This window comes from Jatropha curcas, chromosome 10 (genome assembly GCF_041381405.1).
Source record: "Jatropha curcas cultivar XTBG-Jc1 chromosome 10, XTBG_Jcur_1.0, whole genome shotgun sequence".
Classification (NCBI taxonomy): Eukaryota; Viridiplantae; Streptophyta; class Magnoliopsida; order Malpighiales; family Euphorbiaceae; genus Jatropha; species Jatropha curcas.
The window spans coordinates 13,510,118-13,529,286 of NC_143160.1; the positions used below are offsets into that span (position 1 = coordinate 13,510,118).

At 32.7% G+C, this 19,169-nt stretch overlaps 3 protein-coding genes and 1 pseudogene across 9 annotated transcripts; 3 read left to right on the plus strand and 1 right to left on the minus strand.

The window, feature by feature from the left end:
- The first annotated feature begins 213 nt into the window (after positions 1 to 213).
- Positions 214 to 4,392, plus strand: LOC105629073 (uncharacterized). Its single transcript, XM_089715699.1, has 8 exons — positions 214 to 420; positions 1,413 to 1,562; positions 2,163 to 2,339; positions 2,575 to 2,663; positions 2,749 to 2,813; positions 3,068 to 3,170; positions 3,847 to 3,957; positions 4,041 to 4,392. Exons 1-8 carry the CDS (start codon positions 327 to 329, stop codon positions 4,161 to 4,163), a joined length of 912 nt encoding a protein of 303 aa, XP_089571825.1. The 5' UTR covers positions 214 to 326; the 3' UTR covers positions 4,164 to 4,392.
- A 3,901-nt stretch (positions 4,393 to 8,293) lies between these two features.
- Positions 8,294 to 11,988, plus strand: LOC105629080 (putative CCR4-associated factor 1 homolog 8). 4 transcript variants are annotated; one of them, XM_089715794.1, is made up of 5 exons: positions 8,294 to 9,426; positions 10,098 to 10,255; positions 10,649 to 10,772; positions 11,236 to 11,304; positions 11,706 to 11,988. In XM_089715794.1, exons 1-3 carry the CDS (start codon positions 8,595 to 8,597, stop codon positions 10,715 to 10,717), a joined length of 1,059 nt encoding a protein of 352 aa, XP_089571920.1. In that variant the 5' UTR covers positions 8,294 to 8,594; the 3' UTR covers positions 10,718 to 10,772; positions 11,236 to 11,304; positions 11,706 to 11,988. The 4 variants fall into 4 exon arrangements, with proteins under 4 accessions (XP_089571920.1, XP_089571921.1, XP_089571923.1 ...); XM_089715795.1 differs by having other exon boundaries at positions 10,098 to 10,162; XM_089715797.1 differs by having other exon boundaries at positions 8,294 to 9,362.
- LOC105629086 (leucine-rich repeat receptor protein kinase HPCA1-like) lies at positions 10,614 to 13,627 on the minus strand. 4 transcript variants are annotated; one of them, XM_089715798.1, is made up of 6 exons: positions 13,236 to 13,627; positions 12,837 to 12,959; positions 12,209 to 12,370; positions 12,019 to 12,093; positions 11,862 to 11,934; positions 10,614 to 10,748 (listed from the first exon to the last, which is right to left on the minus strand). In XM_089715798.1, the coding sequence occupies exons 1-6, from the start codon at positions 13,250 to 13,252 to the stop codon at positions 10,707 to 10,709; spliced, it is 492 nt and encodes a 163-aa protein (XP_089571924.1). In that variant the 5' UTR covers positions 13,253 to 13,627; the 3' UTR covers positions 10,614 to 10,706. The 4 variants fall into 4 exon arrangements, 2 of the variants coding, with proteins under 2 accessions (XP_089571924.1, XP_089571925.1); XM_089715799.1 differs by lacking the exon at positions 10,614 to 10,748 and adding an exon at positions 11,445 to 11,765; XR_016318601.1 differs by lacking the exons at positions 12,837 to 12,959; positions 13,236 to 13,627 and adding an exon at positions 12,590 to 12,715 and having other exon boundaries at positions 10,652 to 10,748; positions 11,194 to 12,370.
- A 1,988-nt stretch (positions 13,628 to 15,615) lies between these two features.
- LOC149493142 (uncharacterized) lies at positions 15,616 to 18,454 on the plus strand (annotated as a pseudogene).
- The last annotated feature ends 715 nt before the right edge of the window (positions 18,455 to 19,169 follow it).

Genomic DNA, 19,169 nt, shown 5'->3' on the forward strand with positions numbered 1-19,169 from the left:
TTAATTTTTTATAAACAATTATAAAATATTAAAATTAAGTTTAGCAGTCGGCTACATTTACCGTCCGGTTTTAAAAACATTACCCAGAACTAACAAGAATTAAGGAATTTGCCAATTTTGACAGGGAGCCACCCTCTGATTCTCACTTGGGACCCACTTTGTTCTTATCTAATACGCAGCTGTCTAAGAACCCAAGAAAGTCATGTTCTACTCTTCACTCTTCTGGCTTCATTTCATATATATAACAAAAAAAATCATAAGCTCTTACCGTCAAAGATGATTGATTCTGCCATTTCAACACCGACTCAAATATACTGAGAGAGAAGATGGAGCCAACTGCAAACGTATCATCAATTTTTGTATATCCAATCAAGTCATGCCGTGGCATCTCAGTTTCTCATGCTGCACTCGCTCCTACTGGTAAAACCAGCCACTTTACAACTTGCTGGTTCTTCTTCTTTGCATTTCTCTGTTACCCATTTGGTGTTTTTGTTTTTTACTCATCTCTTATATGACAAATGGTTTATTCATCTTTATCCTCTTATCAGATTCTTGATTAAATAATCTACATGCGTTTTATTTTTTTATTTATGTTTTTTGATGGAATTTGCCAAAGAACATGGAAAAATTTAAAGAAGAGAGAATCTGATGTTGAGCCTTTTCCACTTACTGTTTGATTTTGATAAATTATGGACAATGAATCAAATTGCTGTTTTGCCATTTGTATGTTTCCTTTTATAAGTTTCTTGGATTAAATAATTTGCATGCCTATGGGTTTAATTTATTTATTTATAGATTTTGGTAGAATTTGCTAAGGAACATGGAAAATTTAGAGCAAGATAGAAAATATGATGTTAAGCATTTTAGAATGCTCAATTGTGATTGATTATGGGCAATGAATGAATTTGCTAGATTATGTAACTTGCAGTTGATTTGACATTGGTGAGATTGCTTCTTGTCCTAACAATTATGTGCGAGAATCGTTCTGAATAACACTAATTGATTGGTCTATCACTTGTATGCCTGCATAACAATTGAAAGGCACAAATTACAGTCAATTTATCATTGGGGTTGGGGTAGGAATTGGTAATGGAATTGGTAATCGATTTGTTTAAGCATAGATAGGTGTAAGGTTCACTTTCAGTTCACTTCCAAACTATATGAAATTTCAGTGGACAGATATAGATTCTGTAAGTAACAAATGTCTCTGTGTATTTCATATCCTCTCTACTAGCGGAGCAGATTTTCTTGAATTTGCAAGTTGAGACAAATGTTGTGTATAATGTACAACTCAGTAGTTGTGAAAATATTAATCTTTTGCTATATCATTCCGTGTTTAACAGTTGGACCTGCTAACATAGATTCAGTTTTTTACATTTCATTTGAATTTTTTTGTGTGCTTTCATATACAGGATTCCGATGGGATCGAAACTGGTTAGTTGTCAATTATAAAGGGAGGGCATATACCCAAAGAGTTGAGCCGAAGCTTGCTCTGGTTGAGGTAGAGCTGCCTCACGAGGCATTTTTAGATGGTTGGGAACCCACTAAGAACTCCTATATGGGTAAGATAAACTATTCCATATTCTTTGATCTTTATTCCTTTAAATGTTCCTTATCAAGAGTTGTGCTCTTTGAGATCTAATTTGTAGTTTCCTGTAACATTTCTAACAAAACTGAATTTCAGTCTTCTCCTATATATTAATTACTAGACAATTATTTTCCTCTAATTTATTCACCCATTGGACCTAGCACCTTTCTAGAACTGCAGAGTTTTGCTCAAAGATATAAATATTTCCAACTATCTGTGTGCTATAACCATCATGTAAAGTTCTACTCTTGCAATTTTTTTACATAAGGAAATAGCCAAGGAAAAATACTCCTAATTTGAACAGTATGAGTACCAAGTGAAGTTTTTCACGATCTTCAAGGTTTGTGCATTGCTGAAGATTGAACAAGCTAGCTAAGAGACATAATATAATCCTGTGGATGCTTTAGTTATATCCTTCAACTTTATTAATTATTAGACACTGTATAATTTGTATGCATTGCTAAAAGAAGAAGAAAATCGTGTGCATTCTTCTCATATTATTCATTAATCATGTTCATGCCTTTTGTTTTATATGATTTCTGCTTTGACCCATTATTTGTTCACTCTTTCACAGTAATAAAGGCTCCTGGGATGGGTGTGCTTAACATACCACTGACAAGACCTCATGAAGTAGCAGATGGTGTCTCAGTGTGGGAATGGTCCGGCTCTGCACTGGATGAGGGAGCTGAAGCTGCAAAATGGTTTTCAGATTATATTGGAAAACCAAGTCGGCTAGTGCGTTTTAATGCAGGTTAGGTTTCAATTTTGGTGCATTTTGCAACAAAAGGACAATAATTGGGCTACTTATATGAATTTCTCAAATGTGAAGTGCATTTTAGGTTGTCTGGATGGAGTGAAAACATTTGAATAGTATCGAAGATTGGTTAGCATAGGCCATGTTTTGGCATATTATTTGCATCCTTTACTTTGTGGGCCCACGCTTAAGTTGAATGCTTTGCTCATATTCATTTTCATCACTGCTGCAGCATCAGAAACCAGAGCCGTCGATCCTAATTATGCTCCTGGACACAATGTTATGTTCTCTGATCTCTTTCCATACATGCTATTATCTCAGGTTGTCAACTTGTGACATGAATTATAAGGTCTCCTTGCCTTTTATGTGAAACTCGGGTCTGAATCTTGTCAATTATCTTCTGCAGGGATCATTGGATGGACTAAATAAGCTTCTGAAGGAGCCTGTTCCAATTAACCGTTTTAGACCCAAGTACTTAATTAGACCAATTCCTATCTCTTCACCTTTAGTTAAATAATCCAATTTTCATTTAAAATAAAATTTAAAAGCCGTGCACTTTTTCTAGAGGCCTCTAGTAATGTCTGACTGTTTTTAATTGCTTATCTTTCAGATACTATGGGATTTCCTTAATAATTTTTCATCGGCACCAATTTTCCCTTTTCCTATTTTGATTGAACCATATGCAGGGGTCTATGTCTCTAAAATTGTTGTACTGTGTGACACAGCATTCTTGTTGATGGTTGTGAACCGTTTTCCGAGGACTTGTGGAGAGAAATTAGAATAAATAAGTTCACATTTGAAGGCGTCAAGCTTTGTTCCCGCTGTAAGGTATAATGCTTATGTTTCTGCACTAACTAGTTTTCTTATGGAAGTCATGTACAATTAGCATTATGTAAGAAGATAACTACACAAGGTACAAGCTATCATGGGTTGTTAATGATACTGGCATGGGTGTTTAATAATGCTATCCTTATATTAAACAGATAAAAAAAATTGCTTTTCCCAACTGCTTTTGGTGGATTAATATTGTGGGCTTCTTGGAAAGTTGAATTAGCTATGGTGATAATCATATAAAATAAGAAATATAGTTTGTAGTTGGGGTGTAGAGAATGAATAGGTGCTTTCTGAAGATCAAGGTTGCAGGTAGGACATATCTAGTGGTGAACCAGCAAGGAATGTCTTGTCTCTAGACTCTCTTGTTCTTAATTCATCTATCATATGACTGAAGAATGTCAACTTCTTTTCCCCACATCAAAATGTCATTAACTTATGCATATACAATCACAGCTATTTTGGGATTAGGGATTAGTTAATATCGCTAATTTCCTAATTGGATATCCTAGCCCTGTGTGCAGGCCTTTCAACTGTATGCTTGCTTGTGATCCCTCTTATCTAGCCATGCTAACTAGAAATGGTGGTTGCAAAGTTCAAATAGATAAATCTTTCACATTTTGCTCCTTATCTGTATGTTCTCATGTTTAAAAAGACATTTTACGTCTTGCAGATACCCACGATTAATCAAGATACAGGATTAGCAGGGTCAGAACCAAATGAAACTCTAATGAAAATCCGATCTGATAAAGTTCTGCGTCCGGATAAGAAACAACAGGGAAAGGTGTGATCAATATTCAAAACTTTGAACTATGTTTTACCGTAGACACCGTCAGCGCAAAATAATTATGTGAAATGTTACTGCAGATATACTTTGGGCAGAACATGGTTTGGAAAGCCAGTGATGGAGGGAAAGGAAACATATTGAATGTGGGAGATCCTGTTTTTATTATCAAGAAAGTCTCTTCTGCAGCTGAAGCTGCTGCCTAAACCCTATTAAAATATCAGCAAAACTTTGTCGAATGTCTACTAGCACAATTTGTAAGTTGCAGACTACGAGATCCATCAAATACAGTGATGAAATAACATGTATTTATGCTATGTACCAATTCATAATAAAGGAACAAATAAAATGCCTGTAAAATAAATTATACTCTCTCCGTTTCGCTTTAAGTTCTCATTTAGGATTTTGAGAGTATATTAATAATTTTTTTTTCAATTTTACTTATATTTATTAGATATAATTTATTTTTACGTTTACATTTATTTTTCTCTTTTTAACCATTATTTTAATTGTAGTTAAATTAAAATCTTTATTACAAGTTACTAACAGTTTTTCATTATATGAAGACATGGAAAAATGAAATGGAACTACTATTATAATGATGGTGATTTAATAATGATGGTGATTTAATATGAGATAAAATTAGCATTGATTATAGTAAAATTAAACGGGGAGTTATTAATTTTAAGAATCATAATTTAAGCATTTTACTGTGTATTTTTAGAAAATTAATGTGTTTCAATTTTTTTATTAATTCTTTAGAAAATAAATGTTTTCAAATCATTTTTTTTAATTTTTATAAAAAGATGAAATATTTTTGTTAAAAAAAAAAAAAATGTTGTGTTAAAGTGGAACGGAAAGGGTAGAATACGCCCATATATCATAAATGATATAAAGGTTTGTAATATCATAAATGATATTTTCAATGGTCGGTTAGTGCCTTACGCTTTCCTTTATAGCCCATATATAAAGTCGAATCCTAGAATGAGTAAGAATGAAGATATCACATTATTATATATACTAATCAAGTTTATATCATGTTCTTACATTCTCCATTTTCAAACCAACCAGTCCAATTTAATTTATCCAGTATTATCCAACGTTGTATTGATTTAATATGAAATAAGATACCATTGATTAATTAAAACAATTCAATTGTTTAATAAAAAAAAGACTGATTACTTAAATTCACTCTTGAATTTTGCAATTATAATCTTGTGGTATCGTGAACTTTGTGAATGACCTATCATGTACTTGAATTTGTAATATTGGTAATATTACCCACATTTGACTTTTATCTACAAAATATCAATTTGATATATAGTTAGCATGACTTTTAGAATAATAATTTTTAACTTTTAAGGGGTATTTAATTGATATAGTTTTGCAAGTTGAAGTGTTTAATAAAATAATTTTGAAAATTGAAGTGTTTAATAGGTATATTTTTATAAGTTGAAGTGCTTGATAGATTAAAATAAAAATTGATGGTGTCACAAAATTAAAATAATAAAATTCAGGCGTGAATTTACATATTTAGCAAAAAAATTTATAATTAATTTGAGATATATTTATAGATAACATCGGTCAGAGACTATTCCTTTTAATTATCCAATGTCAAGTGACTGGATCATATTTGTACAACAATTAATAGTAAAACAAATAAATAAATAGCAGCATATTATTTAGGGAGAATTATTATTACGTCCCAATATAAAAAATGAATATAGTAGTCTGTCTCTGTTTTTTATAAAAATACATGATTATATAACCAAGTTTTAATCCCGTTAGATACTTTAATCCTTCTGCAATTTTTAATGTGTTTAACGGTTAGTCAAATCTTAAAAAAATGGTCAGATGGGAGAGCAAAGTTTTAAATGACAATATTGGCCCTAACCTTTCCTCTCCAAAAGAAAAAAAAAAAAAAACGAGAGAAAAATATGAAAAGGAAAGGCATAAATTTCTCATGAAATGGAATTTACATATAACGTAATAACAAGAAAGCATTTTCCATATTGAAAGCAAATCCAGTAATAACTCATTATTTCTCATAAACACGAGCGCACAAAGGCACCAACCATGAATTGATTCCGCAGGTACAGAACTGAGCAATAGGCCAACCATTGGCAATCTACCCAGCATGCCTTTGGGAGAATCATAGTTTCAGATTAATGGGTCCACTTTTGCTATTAGAGCTTTTGGACTTTCTGAATTGAAAATTGCGATTTGATGATTCTCACTTGCAAGCCTTCTCTTTATTATTATTATTATTATTATCTAAGTCACAATTACCATGTATGAGTCTATTGTCAATAGCCATAACCGTTAGTAGAAGCCCCAATCTCTTCGTTGTTGTAGCTGCTGCCGGTGGCCTGAGACCGCTAAGAGAAACTGTAATGCTCTCACGATGAAACGGGATGAGGACAAGGAAGGAGAGAGAAAGACCGAGGTGTGCTGATTTTAGTTTAAATGAAGGATATTTTTGTCTTTTCGAATAAATTAACAGCAAAAAGTTTAAAAATTAACGGAAGGACTTCAGAGTCGAACAATATCAAAATTTAAGAATGTAATAATATATTTTGAAAAAAGCAGAGATCTACTAGTGTATTTGACCATAATAAAGGGATCTAATAATAATTTTTTCTGTTTGGAAAGAAGAGGAATCAAAATAATAAAGGAAAATAATGATGAATTGTTAATTTTCTTTCATTATTATTTTCCACCTTTGTATTTGAATAATGAAGGAAAGAAAATAAATTTAGTTTCCTTTGTTTGATGGGAGGTAACAGTATTTCCCGACCTATTCAAAATCAGGGCAAATTTCAATGAAATTTTTTTAAGTTTTGAATGTTTATTGGATTTACGTCTAGATTTTAGATTATTTATTCAAAATGAATTCAATAATTGATACTTAAACCATTAAAATATTTATAAAAATTAAAAATTTTAAATTTAATTATAAACTTGATTTATGTATGCATATGTCAATATATTGATCGTTTTGCGAGAATTTTAGAAAAAATTATTTTTTATTTTATTTTTATATATGAGTAAGTATAATTTGGATATTTAGAATCTTGAAAATAATTATTAATTATAACATTCGCATGCCAAGTGCGAAAAGATCACTAGTTTTATTGGTATTTTATTGATCGATTATAAATTATTTATTTTAAAAAAAATCGTTAAAAAATATTAAATTTCAACTAAAAAGGAATATTAAATCAATTAGGAATCCTAATATTAATCTAATTAATCTAAAGACTCACTATAAATACGCCTTTTAAAGCTATCTAAGAGAAAAGTTACAAGAGATCAATTCTTGCAACTTGTAAAGGTAAATGCTCTTCTAAATATATAACTGGGACATGTTAGTTTTTACAAATTTATTATATTCATAACTTTTTTCAATGAATTTTTAATATTTTTTAAGTCCAATATTCATTATCGTGGAGGTATTAATTATTGTGCTCTTAATTTTCTAATAAAAATTTTAGTTTTTAAAAAAATTAAATTTTATAGTTTAGTAATAAATATAAGTTTATTAGTTTCTTATATATTTAATTTAGTTCATGGTTATAACTTTTTATTTGCTAGAGTTTTTACATATTTTTGAATTAGATGGATATAATAATAATAATAATAATAATAATAATAATTATTATTATTATTATTAGTGTCATTATCATTATTATTATTATTATTATTATTATTAGTTTTAACATTGCAATAATGTTTGGGTACCTTTTAGATTCATAAAGGATAATATTAAAAAATAAAAAAAATTTAATTTAAGCACATAAAAATAAAATGTATCCTGTTTCATACCTTCTATTTAATATTTTAATTAATTGCTGGATTTCTATTTTTATTTCAATTTAATCTTTTATATATATATATATATATATATATATATATATATATTATAGATTGGTTAATTAAAAATATCATTAAGAATATTTTAGTTTTATTTTAATTAAAAAATTCTTAATTTTATTGGTATTTTATTGATTGAGTAAAAATATCAATAACGATAATTTAGTTTCATCCTAATTAGGAAACTTTTGATTTTATTGATTGATTAAAATTATATTAAAAATATTATTAAAGATAATTTAGTTTTATTTAGAATTTTTAATTTTATTGATATTTATTGGGATTTCTATTTATGCAAAAATATTACAATTTAATATATATAATTTGAATATTGGAATTTATTTTTTTTAGAAGAATTATTAAAAAAGAGAATAATATTGTCATTTTTATCGGATACAAAAGTAAAATTAAAATGAGGATTTTTGTTATTTTTTATTTCTGTTCTTTGATATAAAGTATTCAAATGAAGCTGAGAGAAGGCTTTTAAGTCTTCAATATCTTAGCTGTGACATCACCTCCGCAAACTACGCCAATGGCGGCAGCCACCGCTCCTTACTGGGCTGCTCACGCGTCTAATCCCTTGCTCACGCGAAGAGCAGCGCACACTAGATTTCCTACAATATAGATTTGTAATTTAGAATCCTTTTTCTACTTGGAAATCCAAGTAACGTCAGGTTTGGATTTCCATGTAGAGTAAGGAAAGATGAGTGTATCTATAAATACCATTGTATATTCAATTGAGCCATATATTTTCTGCCGCTGCCATGAATCCGATCATCCCTGTCTGGCGTTACAATTTGGTTGACGAACTGAAATGTATAGACTCCCTTCTTCATTTCCATGGAGTTGTTTATGTCGACACTGAATTTCCAGGCTTTCTTATCGATACTCCAAGGCAAGCCAGTGAGTCTCTTATCTATTCTAATTTGAAATTTAATGTGGACGCAACAACACTTATTCAATTGGGCCTCACCTTATCTGACGAAAACGGCAATATCGCCGGTTGCTGGGAATTCAATTTCTCTTTTGATGCTCAAACAGAGGTCTATACCGATGATTCTTTAGAATTTCTGAAAGACCATGGTATTAATTTCGAAAAGTTGAAGAACGACGGAATTGCTATTCGTTTCTTTTCGGATGCTTTTGTTCATATTTTAGCCAAACATAGGAATTTGAAGTGGATTACTTTCCATGGATTGTATGATATGGCTCACATGGTTACAATGGTTACCAAAAGCTCACTGCCTCCATCTTCTCTTGAGTTTACTGAGTTAATTGCAAATGTGTTTGGTTGCTATGTTTTTGATGTCAAGTATATTGCGACATTCTGCGATGGTTTATCCAAAGGCGAGTTGGGGTTAGAGAAGTTAGCTAAGATCCTTCGAGTTAAGCGAGTTGGCGGCGCTCATCAAGCAGGGTCTGATAGTTTGTTAAGTGCAACAGTATTTTCTAGGTTGAAGACAGTTTATGGAATTGATGAATCGAGACATGTGGGGTTCTTGTATGGCATTGGCAACCGAATTCGCAAATCAGTACGTCCAAGAGTGCTTTATCCTTCATTACTCGTTACTGTCAGCCGAAGATTTATCATCCCATGTTGGTTGCTCCACCATTTTTTCATCCTTTTGTTTTGCACCCTATTTGCTCGAATGTGATGTTTTCATAAACACAATATGTTATCTTTTAGTCAATAGGTAAACTTAGTGCTTAATGCATATTGGGTAAAGTGTAAACTGTAGAGTTGTCCTGTGAGTTTGATCATTATGATAATCTTAGTAAAATTCAGCTGTTCAGCTTTTCATGAGAAAATAAAGAGAGAAGTTTCCAATAAGAATTCATTCCACTTCTTATTTTTCCTTCCACATGATATGGATGAATAACCATTACAATATGTAGTTTTATCTGCTTGATATATGTATGTTTTTCCTTCTTCTTTATTGGTGTCAAACCATGTTTTCTGCAGCTAATTAATGGATTCCTTGTATGTGTTTTGATGCTGAAGCTGACAGAAGGCTTTTTTCCTTCTAGAGACTGTTTAGTTTTACCTTAATGAGCTAATGGAATACTGTTATCCATTAGCTGGTTTTCTGTTCAAAATAGTCAGTTTTAGGGAAAAGAGTGAAAATTTTCCTTTTGTTCATTTGACACTAATTAGTTGCTTGATCTTGAGATTTTGTTTATCATTTGGATTATTTGAAAATTTTCATTTCGTTCACTTTTCCTTACAATTCAGCTTAATTTTGCCTTTGATGTGGTCTGTTGTGCAGGCAGGGTGGAAACTTTGGCCATTTGCACATCTTGTCACATATGGTGTGATACCAGTAGAACAAAGGTTTCTTTGGGTTACAATACTCTCAACATAAGTATTATTTTGGATTGTTTTCGAATTTTCTTGCATCGGGTGCTAAAGATGAATATTTATAAGGTTCTTCTCCACTGAAATAATCCTCTCTTTTCTAGAAAAATAAGATTATAGTGCTTCAGATGACGTTTTTTGGATCAAATTTTTCGATTTGAACTGTTATTTATGGGGATCGAAGTTTTGATTTGTAAAACCCAAATAATTAACCACATATTTTGAAAAAACGGAAATATTATACAGGACATGAAAAGTGAGATCAGTTTCTCTAATTTTCCCATTTAAAAAAAAAAAAAAATTTCACGTGGTAAATTCTTCTTGCTGGTATACAAACATTTATATGATCTCAGCTTTTATGGAAAACCAGATGAATGCAAGGTCTTCTTTTGGTTATATGTTTACTAGTCGTTTGCCCATATTCTTTCTCCAAGCAGTCACCTTACTGTGCGCGCCTTCCAGCGAGGCGACTTCGACAGGTTTGCTAGGGATGCCGCTGGAGTTGAATTGTTGACAATAACTAGCATTTGAGAATGCAGAGCACCCTGGATTTCCTACAAGACTGAGCAAAGGGGCATAGTAAGATGTAAGATGGAAAGCATAAACAACACAGTTTAATTAAATTTCTTCTGGGTTTATCAAATTTCTCATATTAGTTTATTTTTATAGTCTGCAGTTAGTGTTACAGAAGAAATATTATTATTCTGCAGATCAACAAGTTGAAGCAGTGGACCAACGCTTTCACCCATGTCTAGTTGGCCACTGAATGCATTGTTTTTCAATATCCTGCATTGCAAAAGTTTTGCAAGAAAATGAATGCTTTATTCTAAACTGCATTAGAACTATTTTCTGAATTCTCAATTGGTAGTTTTAGATTTCAAAAAAATTCATGCTTGCTGTATGTTCTGAACTATTAATGGTGGAATTTGGAAATTAGACAATACAATATCTATAGTCTATAAAATTTTCAGATGTTTCATTTTGTGAGATACTAATTAAGGACTTACAGTATTGGTAAAATCTGACAGCAAATTCCTGAATTTCATTAGGGCAAAGTCAAGTTGATGGATTGAAAGAATGAGCAGATGGCATCTTTCTGCTGATACTTGAGATACTGAGTAAGTACCAACGACACTAGGATTGATTTCATTTGCCATTCAACTTAAAGTGTTGATACTAGTTTTGTCCAGTTGGTAAATGACATATTGAGTGCTTTATCTTCTTCTCTGTATGGAATTTACTTAAAATAGCCCTCAACTGCATGCTGAAATCATGTGTTTTGGTGTTTTATTCCATGGTTGTTTAGATCCTTTTCAGCATATTATTTGAGATCATATTGGGACTTCCACTGTTAAACACCTTTTGTGTTTATGGGGACTTATCATGCTAAATATTGCTGGAACTATATGGTATACATGTATTACCTACTTCTAGTTATAACTCTTGCTGTGTCTTTTTTTTTTTTGGTAATCTGAAATCTTTAAATCAATGAAGCTTGCAAGATTGTTTAAATTTGTAGGTGCACTTCCTGTTAAAGCATTTCTATCAAGCCGGCTGTAGTGAATCAGAATGGTCAGGGCTGTAGTGAATCAGAATGGTCAGCATTTCATGGAGATGAAATTTAGAAGAAAATGTTTAGTCAAGAAAGATGAATTGGATGTGTGATTTCACTCACAGAACCTCGAGGGTCTGAACCAGTCCTAATGTGGATGGCATAGTTCCGTCTGAGTAAGTTCCCATCAAATAATCTGTCATCAATTAGAATGTTAAAACAAACAAGAAAAAAAAAAAAATGAAAGAAAGGAGAATCCTGTTGCCAATTATCAACTTACACATGTATTAGTACCATATCAGAGTTGAAAAGCCGCGAAGGAATCGAACCTGAAAGCCGGTTGTTGTTGAAATGGCTGCAACTCACAGAAGTTGTTATGCAATATTCATTGCTTAACAGCAAATAAAAAGAGTTAAAGACAGTGAATCACTAAGACTGACATTGCAAAAGGGGTTAAAAATTATACTCACAAGTGCTTAGCTTTTCTGAGGAGGTCCAAGCCTGGAGTGGTTGGTGTTGAAACTCGGATAGGTCCTGTCAAGTGATTATCTGCCAGGTCTAGCCAGTAGAGATTGGAGAGTTTTGCCAAAGAAGAAGGAATTTTACCAGTCAAATTGTTTTTGTGGAGGGCCCTGTGAAGAAAGATAAGATATTTAGAAATGAACAAGCAATGAAATATTCACAAAATGATGATTCTTATTAGTTATTACTATGACAAACTCTTACAAGAAGGATAGCTCAGCAAGATTTCCTAATTCATCTGGAATACTACCAGTAAAGCCACAACCAGCGGGAATTCTGAGAGTCGAAAGAAAATTTTGTAGCTATATTTGAAAGTTATTGGATCTTACAGTATAGTCAAATTGTTTAGATCTCCTAATGGGGGAGTTAGAGATCCTGTAAATGTATTGAATGACAAGTCCCTGATATCAATTCAGTGAGTCCTCCAATGTCACCACTTAGGTTTCCTTTGATGCTCATACTTGATAACCCTCGAATAAGTAGGAAGGCCAAAAAAAAAAAAAAAAAAAAAAGAGTACAAGATGTGAAACCTGGAAAGAAAAAGAGCAATCGAAACTTGAGTAATAGAAAGCTCACAATGCAGTGACCCTTGAATTCTTGCATGTAACTCCTTCCCATGGTGTTCCACAAGGATCTCCATTGCCCCAGCTGGGCGGAGTATTTTGCCAGGTATTTTTCAGGGACTTGAGAGAGTTGCAGCTGTTTTAACACAAATGAGCAAATAAATATGTCAATTCTTATTTCTAAACCTATCAGAAACTTATTTGTATTCCATATACTAATAATTATTTACCTAATTTTGATTTTCAATAAAAAATTTCATAAAACAAAAAAGATCATAATAAAATGTTCAAAGGAACTTTCCTGGAACGATGCAATCCTACCATAAATAACACTGAAGAAGACAGAACTTACCATCACGAGGGTCTGTTAAGGAAAAAGTGAAAAGAAAAAAACGCAAGAAAGAAAAGCAACCTGAAAGCTTTAACCATGGCAGCAGGCAGGCTAGCTCTGTAACTGCAGAATGTGAAATTTCTCAGTAATAAACAAAGTAAAGACACAAGCCAAAAACCCTGTTGTCAAATGCTAGAAATGATCATTTGCTGTGCCGGCCGGCCTCCAAGATGTATTAAGATTTCCAGAAGAGATGACAGGAAAACTGTGAAGGCCAAATGAAGATAAATTTGATGTCCAAACTTCAAAAGAAATGATATCCTATAATGGGTTTCTGTCTTGCACCTATAAGTTAAACGAGGAGCCCATAAATTTAAGAAAGTTGGAAAAGGATATTGCCTATGATGCAGCTTGATAAGCCAAAATCACATCAGAACCGCATGGAGCTTTTTTTTTCCCCGTTCACAGATGATCATGCTTCACACATGAGGTACGAAATGAATATATATACTGTATTTACATACCGTATTACAGATGTATTTACATACCGTATTCCCTGTTCACAGATGATCATGCTTTTTTGAAGAACTGAAATGAATTATAGAACATGCTAGCTCTCCTCTTTCTATAATCTCTCCTTGTATCGAAATTGAAAGTATACACTTTTTTTTTTTATTTTTTATTTTTATTTTTTTTATATTTTTTTTATGAGGAAATGTTATTATTATTCATTGATGATAAAAGTCATATATGGTATCGAAAAAATTGTTTATAAATATTAAGATAATATTTTATTCAGTTATTTTACATAGCTAGTAATTGATTTATATCTAATAATTAGGTTAAATTTATTTTTATAAATATAATTTCTAATAATCTTTTAAAATTATTATTTTTATGTAATCATTTTATTTATTAATTAATGATAAATAATAATTAAAAACTTAACAATACATGAATTTTACTCGCTAGTAAATATTTACTAGTTACTAGATATCAGCTGTTACGAATAACTAAGTAAATATATATTGATTGAACTTTAGGTTTTTATCGTCATCTTTTAATTTAATGATTTTTAATCTCCCAAAAAAAAAAAAAAAATAATTTCAGGTGTTTTATTTGTAGGTTTTCATGAGAAATACTTATCGAGTATTATCGAGTATTGTGCTTGCAAAACATTAATGCAAAGCTCTCATCAGACAAATTAATTGTTTTAATAAATGTTCGCTATTATAATAGTATTCCTCTAATATTAGAGGAAATAATGAATTATAATCTACTCCATTTGATGAACTTTTAACAACTCTAAATAACTTTAGAAAATTAAATCCAACAACACTTTCAACTTTATGGGTAACTAGTTATGCTCCTCAAATAATTTTTTTTTGCACCAACATTACACCTTTCTACGTAGGCACAAGCACATGAATTTCATTACACTGACTTGGATTAGTTAGTGCAGAACGGGGCCCATCTAAGTCGACACATCAGAAATTTTGAATAAAAGATTTTTTTTTTTCTGTTTGATAAAGAAACGACTGTTGGGGGTAAACACATTTTTGAGTGTAAAAAGATAAAAACTAGTGCTTGAAGAACAATTTCCTCTCATATAAACAAAATCAGGCACATTTTGTCATTGAGGTAGAAGAGAATATTAGGGTTTTGAGTGTGAGAGTGCGAATCTGGTAATGAGCGGTCCTAACACTGGAAAGGGATTTGTTAGAGCTTGAAGCGAAGAAGAAGCCATTTGTTTAAACATGTAAGTAGTCGATTTCTTTTGTGAAAAATTGATATATGGATTGTGCTATTTGCTTTATTTGCATCTCTTTTGGTAAAAATAAAGTGGCATTCATTCCTTTCCTCTGTTTTTGATTTTGTCCTGTTTAGAAAAAAATAGTGATTTAGTTGTATGAAGGTTTTTTCATTATTAGTACAATAAAAGTAGGGTTATTTTGAGATTTAACATGGAGTTTGCGGCCTAGGATAAAAAAAGTTGGTATTTTTTTTTTCTCATTTTTCTATACACGTGATTTCTGAATTTGAGAATATAGGTTTTGGACTTAAATGAATTTTTTTCTCCATTTGCAAAATGGTTGACAAGATAATTAATCTTCGATGGTTTCATGGTGGACACTTTGAATTAGAGCCTGATATGAGGTATTTAGATTGTCACTGTGGAAGAAAATGTGGACAATGATAGAGTTTCACATGTGGACCTTTTAGGAAGGGCAAAGGATTTGGTTATGAGCACATTGGTCCTCATTGCTGGAGAAACTCAAATATACTCTCTACTCAATATTGATGTTGATGAAATGTTTCATTTGGAGTTCGTGGAAAATGAGGGCACAATGGAGTTATTTATTGAGCATTTTATTCACTTACTAGATGTTATTGAAGTTAATGATACGTTGTTAATGAATGTGGTCCGGAATGATGAGATTCCATTAGGGGAAGGGCAAATATGGAAAATGAAAATCCATTAGGGGAAGAGGCAAATGAGGAAAGGGAAAATGTTGGTGGGGAAGGGGCTAATATGCAAATGGGTAATAGTGAAGGGCCAGATTCTGATAGGGCTAATGTGCAAATGGGTAAAACTGAAGGGCTAGATTGTGAAAGGGCTAATGTGCAATTTCCTAGGCCAAGAAGAAAGCAGCCTTGATGAAGATAATGATTATGAAATTGAAGTTGAAGAAGATGGAGTTGATGGAGATGTTGAAGGTGACGTAAGTGATGTGGATAAAGAATTAAGGGAACCTAAAGAGAGAGTTAGGTAATATACTAGGAGAGCTAGGGAAAAGGCTAGAGGAGGAGGTTTGAGATGTTCCTTTAGGTGAAGCATGAGCTAACTTTGGTTTTACTAGAGAGGAATAGTTTGAATAATAGGTTTAAAGTTGTAACTAGCGGAGGACAACCTTATATTGATTCTTCTGATCCTGATTCTAGAGAAGTCAGTGATGATGAACAAGATAGTGGGAATGATATTTCATCAATTAATAGGAGAGAAAGGAAAATCCACTATGATCCAACATCTGTTATGCCATATTGGGAGCTTAGTATGATTTTTGAGTCTGTGGATCAATTTAGGAAACCCTTAGCTAAGTATGGTGTGGTAAGGGGGTAGATCTAACTATAAGACCAAATGAGCCAAAGAGGGTTAGATCTAAGTGTAGGAAGGGTTGTCCATGGTTATTTAGTAGCGAAGAAAGTAGCACAGAAAATTTTGTGATAAAAACCTATAATCCAATCCACAAATGTTATAGAACCAATAAAAATAAGTTATGCAACTCTAGCTTCATAGCTAGATATTTCAGAGACAGAATAGTATCTCAACCTGGTATAAAAATTAGGGAAATACAAGCTTTGTGCAAGGAGCAGCTGAATGTTTATATTGGCGAAACAATTCCAAGAAGGGCTAAGATAAAAGCTCCAGGGGCTATAACGGGGGGGCTATAATGGGGGACTAAAAAGTTGAATTTGCTAGACTGCATGATTATGCAGATGAAATCAGGACCTCTAATCTTGGATCCACATGCTTTGCAAAGTGCAAAAGGCTGGATGGGGGGGGGGGGTGCAAGCATTCAAAAGGTTTTACATGTGTTTGCATGCTTGCAAACGAGGTTTCATAGAAGGATGTAGGCCAATATTTGGCTTGGATGGCTGTTTTCTAAAGGTGCCATATGGAGGTCAATTACTTGCTGCCGTGACAAAGGATGGAAATAATCAGATATTTCCAATAGCATGGGCTGTAGCAGAGGCGGAGAACACAAAAAATTGACTTTGGTTCATCTCAACTTTGAAGCAGGACCTTGGCATAACCACAGGCTTAGGTTGGACTGTCATTATAGACATAAAAAAGGTAAGATCCATCTACTGTGACTTCCAATTTTTTTTACATGTTTAAATGTAATGTATGTTTTATGCGGTTCAATATTGATTTTTTTTATTTTTACAATCATCAACACTAATTTTTTTCATCATATTGTTTACAAACTGTGTATTAGGGATTTGACAAAGCAATAGAGCAAGAGTTACTAGAGGTGGAGCATAATATGTGTGCTAGACACATATGGACTAATTGGAATAATAAATGCAATGGTGAAGAAAGGAGAGGAAAATTTTGGGAGGTGGCAAGATCACCCTTTGAGATGATGTTGAAGGATAAATTGAAAGAGATGAGTGCACTTGGGACTAGAATTGTAGATGATTTGCTGTACTACAATCATAACACTTGATGTAGGGCTTTCTTTAGTTACACCCTTGAATGTGATATTGTTGAGAACAATATGTGTGAGACTTTCAATGGTTGGATTCTCAATGCTGTAGGATAAAGTCAATGATCACAAGGATGGAAGAAATAAGATCACAAGTGATGGCGAGGATAAGGGTGATGAGACAATTTGCTTCTATAAGGATATGTGACATATCCCCTAAAGCTATGGAGAAACTAGAGATGCATAAAATGTTGTCAATGCATTGCACTCCTATATGGAATGGTGATACTAGTTTTGAAGATAGTTGAGGGAGAATACAAGCATACTATGTTCTTAAGGAAGATGAGTTGCTCTTGCAGGTCCTAGGAACTCAAAGGAATCCCATGTACACAAGCATCTGTGCAATGTTTCATAGGAAAATGAATCCTGAAGATTTTGTAGCAATTTGGTATAGGAAGGATCAATATTTGAAAGCTTACAAGTACAACATTTAGCCTGTTAGAGGCATGAAGCTTTGGCCTGAGACAAGCAACCCTGTGATTTTACCCCTAGAATATAGATAAGCTAAACCTGGAAGAAAGAAGATTAAATAGAAGGAGGGATAAGGATGAGCCTAGGAAAATATTACAAAATCATGTGGATAAGGAGAGTGATATTACTAACAATCATGTGCAATGGGAAATGTACTGGCAGATTGGAAGTTAATCACAACCCTTACCTAGCTAGTAGTCACGTGCAATGGGAAGTACAAGTGTTCCACCCATCTCCACTCCAACAGGCTAGTATTTAACTTTAAACTTTAACAATTACATTTAATGTTTCTTCTAATCCTGAATGAATTTTGCTTTTTTTTAGTACTGAATAGGATTTTACAAAACATTATAATGTGAATGTTTGTAATTTCTTGAGTCAATTTTGAAGCCACTAGTTATATTTGTATTTATTGTAGCTACAAGCATACTGAGGTCAAGCCAAAGGGGTGTTGCAGCACCATTTCATGCTTCTCCTGCTTCTGTGAGTCAAAGGGGTGCTATAGCACCATTTCATGCTTCTCCTGCTGTGAGTCGATCAAGAAATCGAACACCTTAGGTTGGAGGAAGAGGAAGGGGAAGAAGAGTTACAAGTCAGGAAAATGTGACAGTTACGCCTTGTAACATGAATGTGACAGCAACAACATCTAACGTGATAGCAAGGGGTAATGTGACACTCTCCAACTTGCCACCTTCAAGTGCTCCTCTTACCAGAGGAAGAGGAAGAAGAAGGGGAAGGGGAACTTCTATGTACCCAGTTGCTATACCACCCATTAAGAGGTATGTTAGAGAAACACTAGCCTCTTCTACTAAGAAATAAGCAACTCTAAGTGAGATTGGTGTTTATATTAATGAGGCTACTGACATGGCTACATAATAGGTATAGTAGTTTGTGAATTTTATTTATTTTTGACATTGGATCTTTTTTTATGCAAAGTCATTGATGCTTCATAATTAGTGCAAATGTTTGTTATTTCTTGAATTTCAGTCATCCACCAATACTGCTTCAAGGGTTATCACCAACCTAACTCAATTGAAAAGCTATGCTATTGTCACTAGTGATCTTAGCTTCAAACCTTTAGGTCTTAAATGGAAGGGTGAGAATGATGTGACTGTAAGGTAACTCCAGTTGCAGAGGTTTGATCTACAGAGGCAAAGAGATTTAGGGTCATAGGCTAGATAGTCAGCACCGACAAATTCTTCAAGCCATTCTTCACAAAGTAGTAGTAGACCAACTTAGTGAAGTGGCAATGCTTGAGGAAGCCACAAATTTT

Coding starts and splice junctions, on each gene's coding strand:
- LOC105629073 (XM_089715699.1), top strand. CDS start 327: ATGGAGCCAACTGCAAACGTATCATCAATTTTTGTATATCCAATCAAG. Junction 1,563..2,162: donor CACTAAGAACTCCTATATGG/GTAAGATAAACT, acceptor ACTCTTTCACAG/TAATAAAGGCTCCTGGGATG. Junction 3,171..3,846: donor AGCTTTGTTCCCGCTGTAAG/GTATAATGCTTA, acceptor TACGTCTTGCAG/ATACCCACGATTAATCAAGA.
- LOC105629080 (XM_089715794.1), top strand. CDS start 8,595: ATGAATCCGATCATCCCTGTCTGGCGTTACAATTTGGTTGACGAACTG. Junction 9,427..10,097: donor CCGAAGATTTATCATCCCAT/GTTGGTTGCTCC, acceptor TCTGTTGTGCAG/GCAGGGTGGAAACTTTGGCC. Junction 10,256..10,648: donor TAAAGATGAATATTTATAAG/GTTCTTCTCCAC, acceptor CGCGCCTTCCAG/CGAGGCGACTTCGACAGGTT.
- LOC105629086 (XM_089715798.1), bottom strand. Junction 12,094..12,208: donor CTCAGAAAAGCTAAGCACTT/GTGAGTATAATT, acceptor TGTGAGTTGCAG/CCATTTCAACAACAACCGGC. Junction 10,749..11,861: donor GTTCAGACCCTCGAGGTTCT/GTGAGTGAAATC, acceptor CCCTTTGCTCAG/TCTTGTAGGAAATCCAGGGT.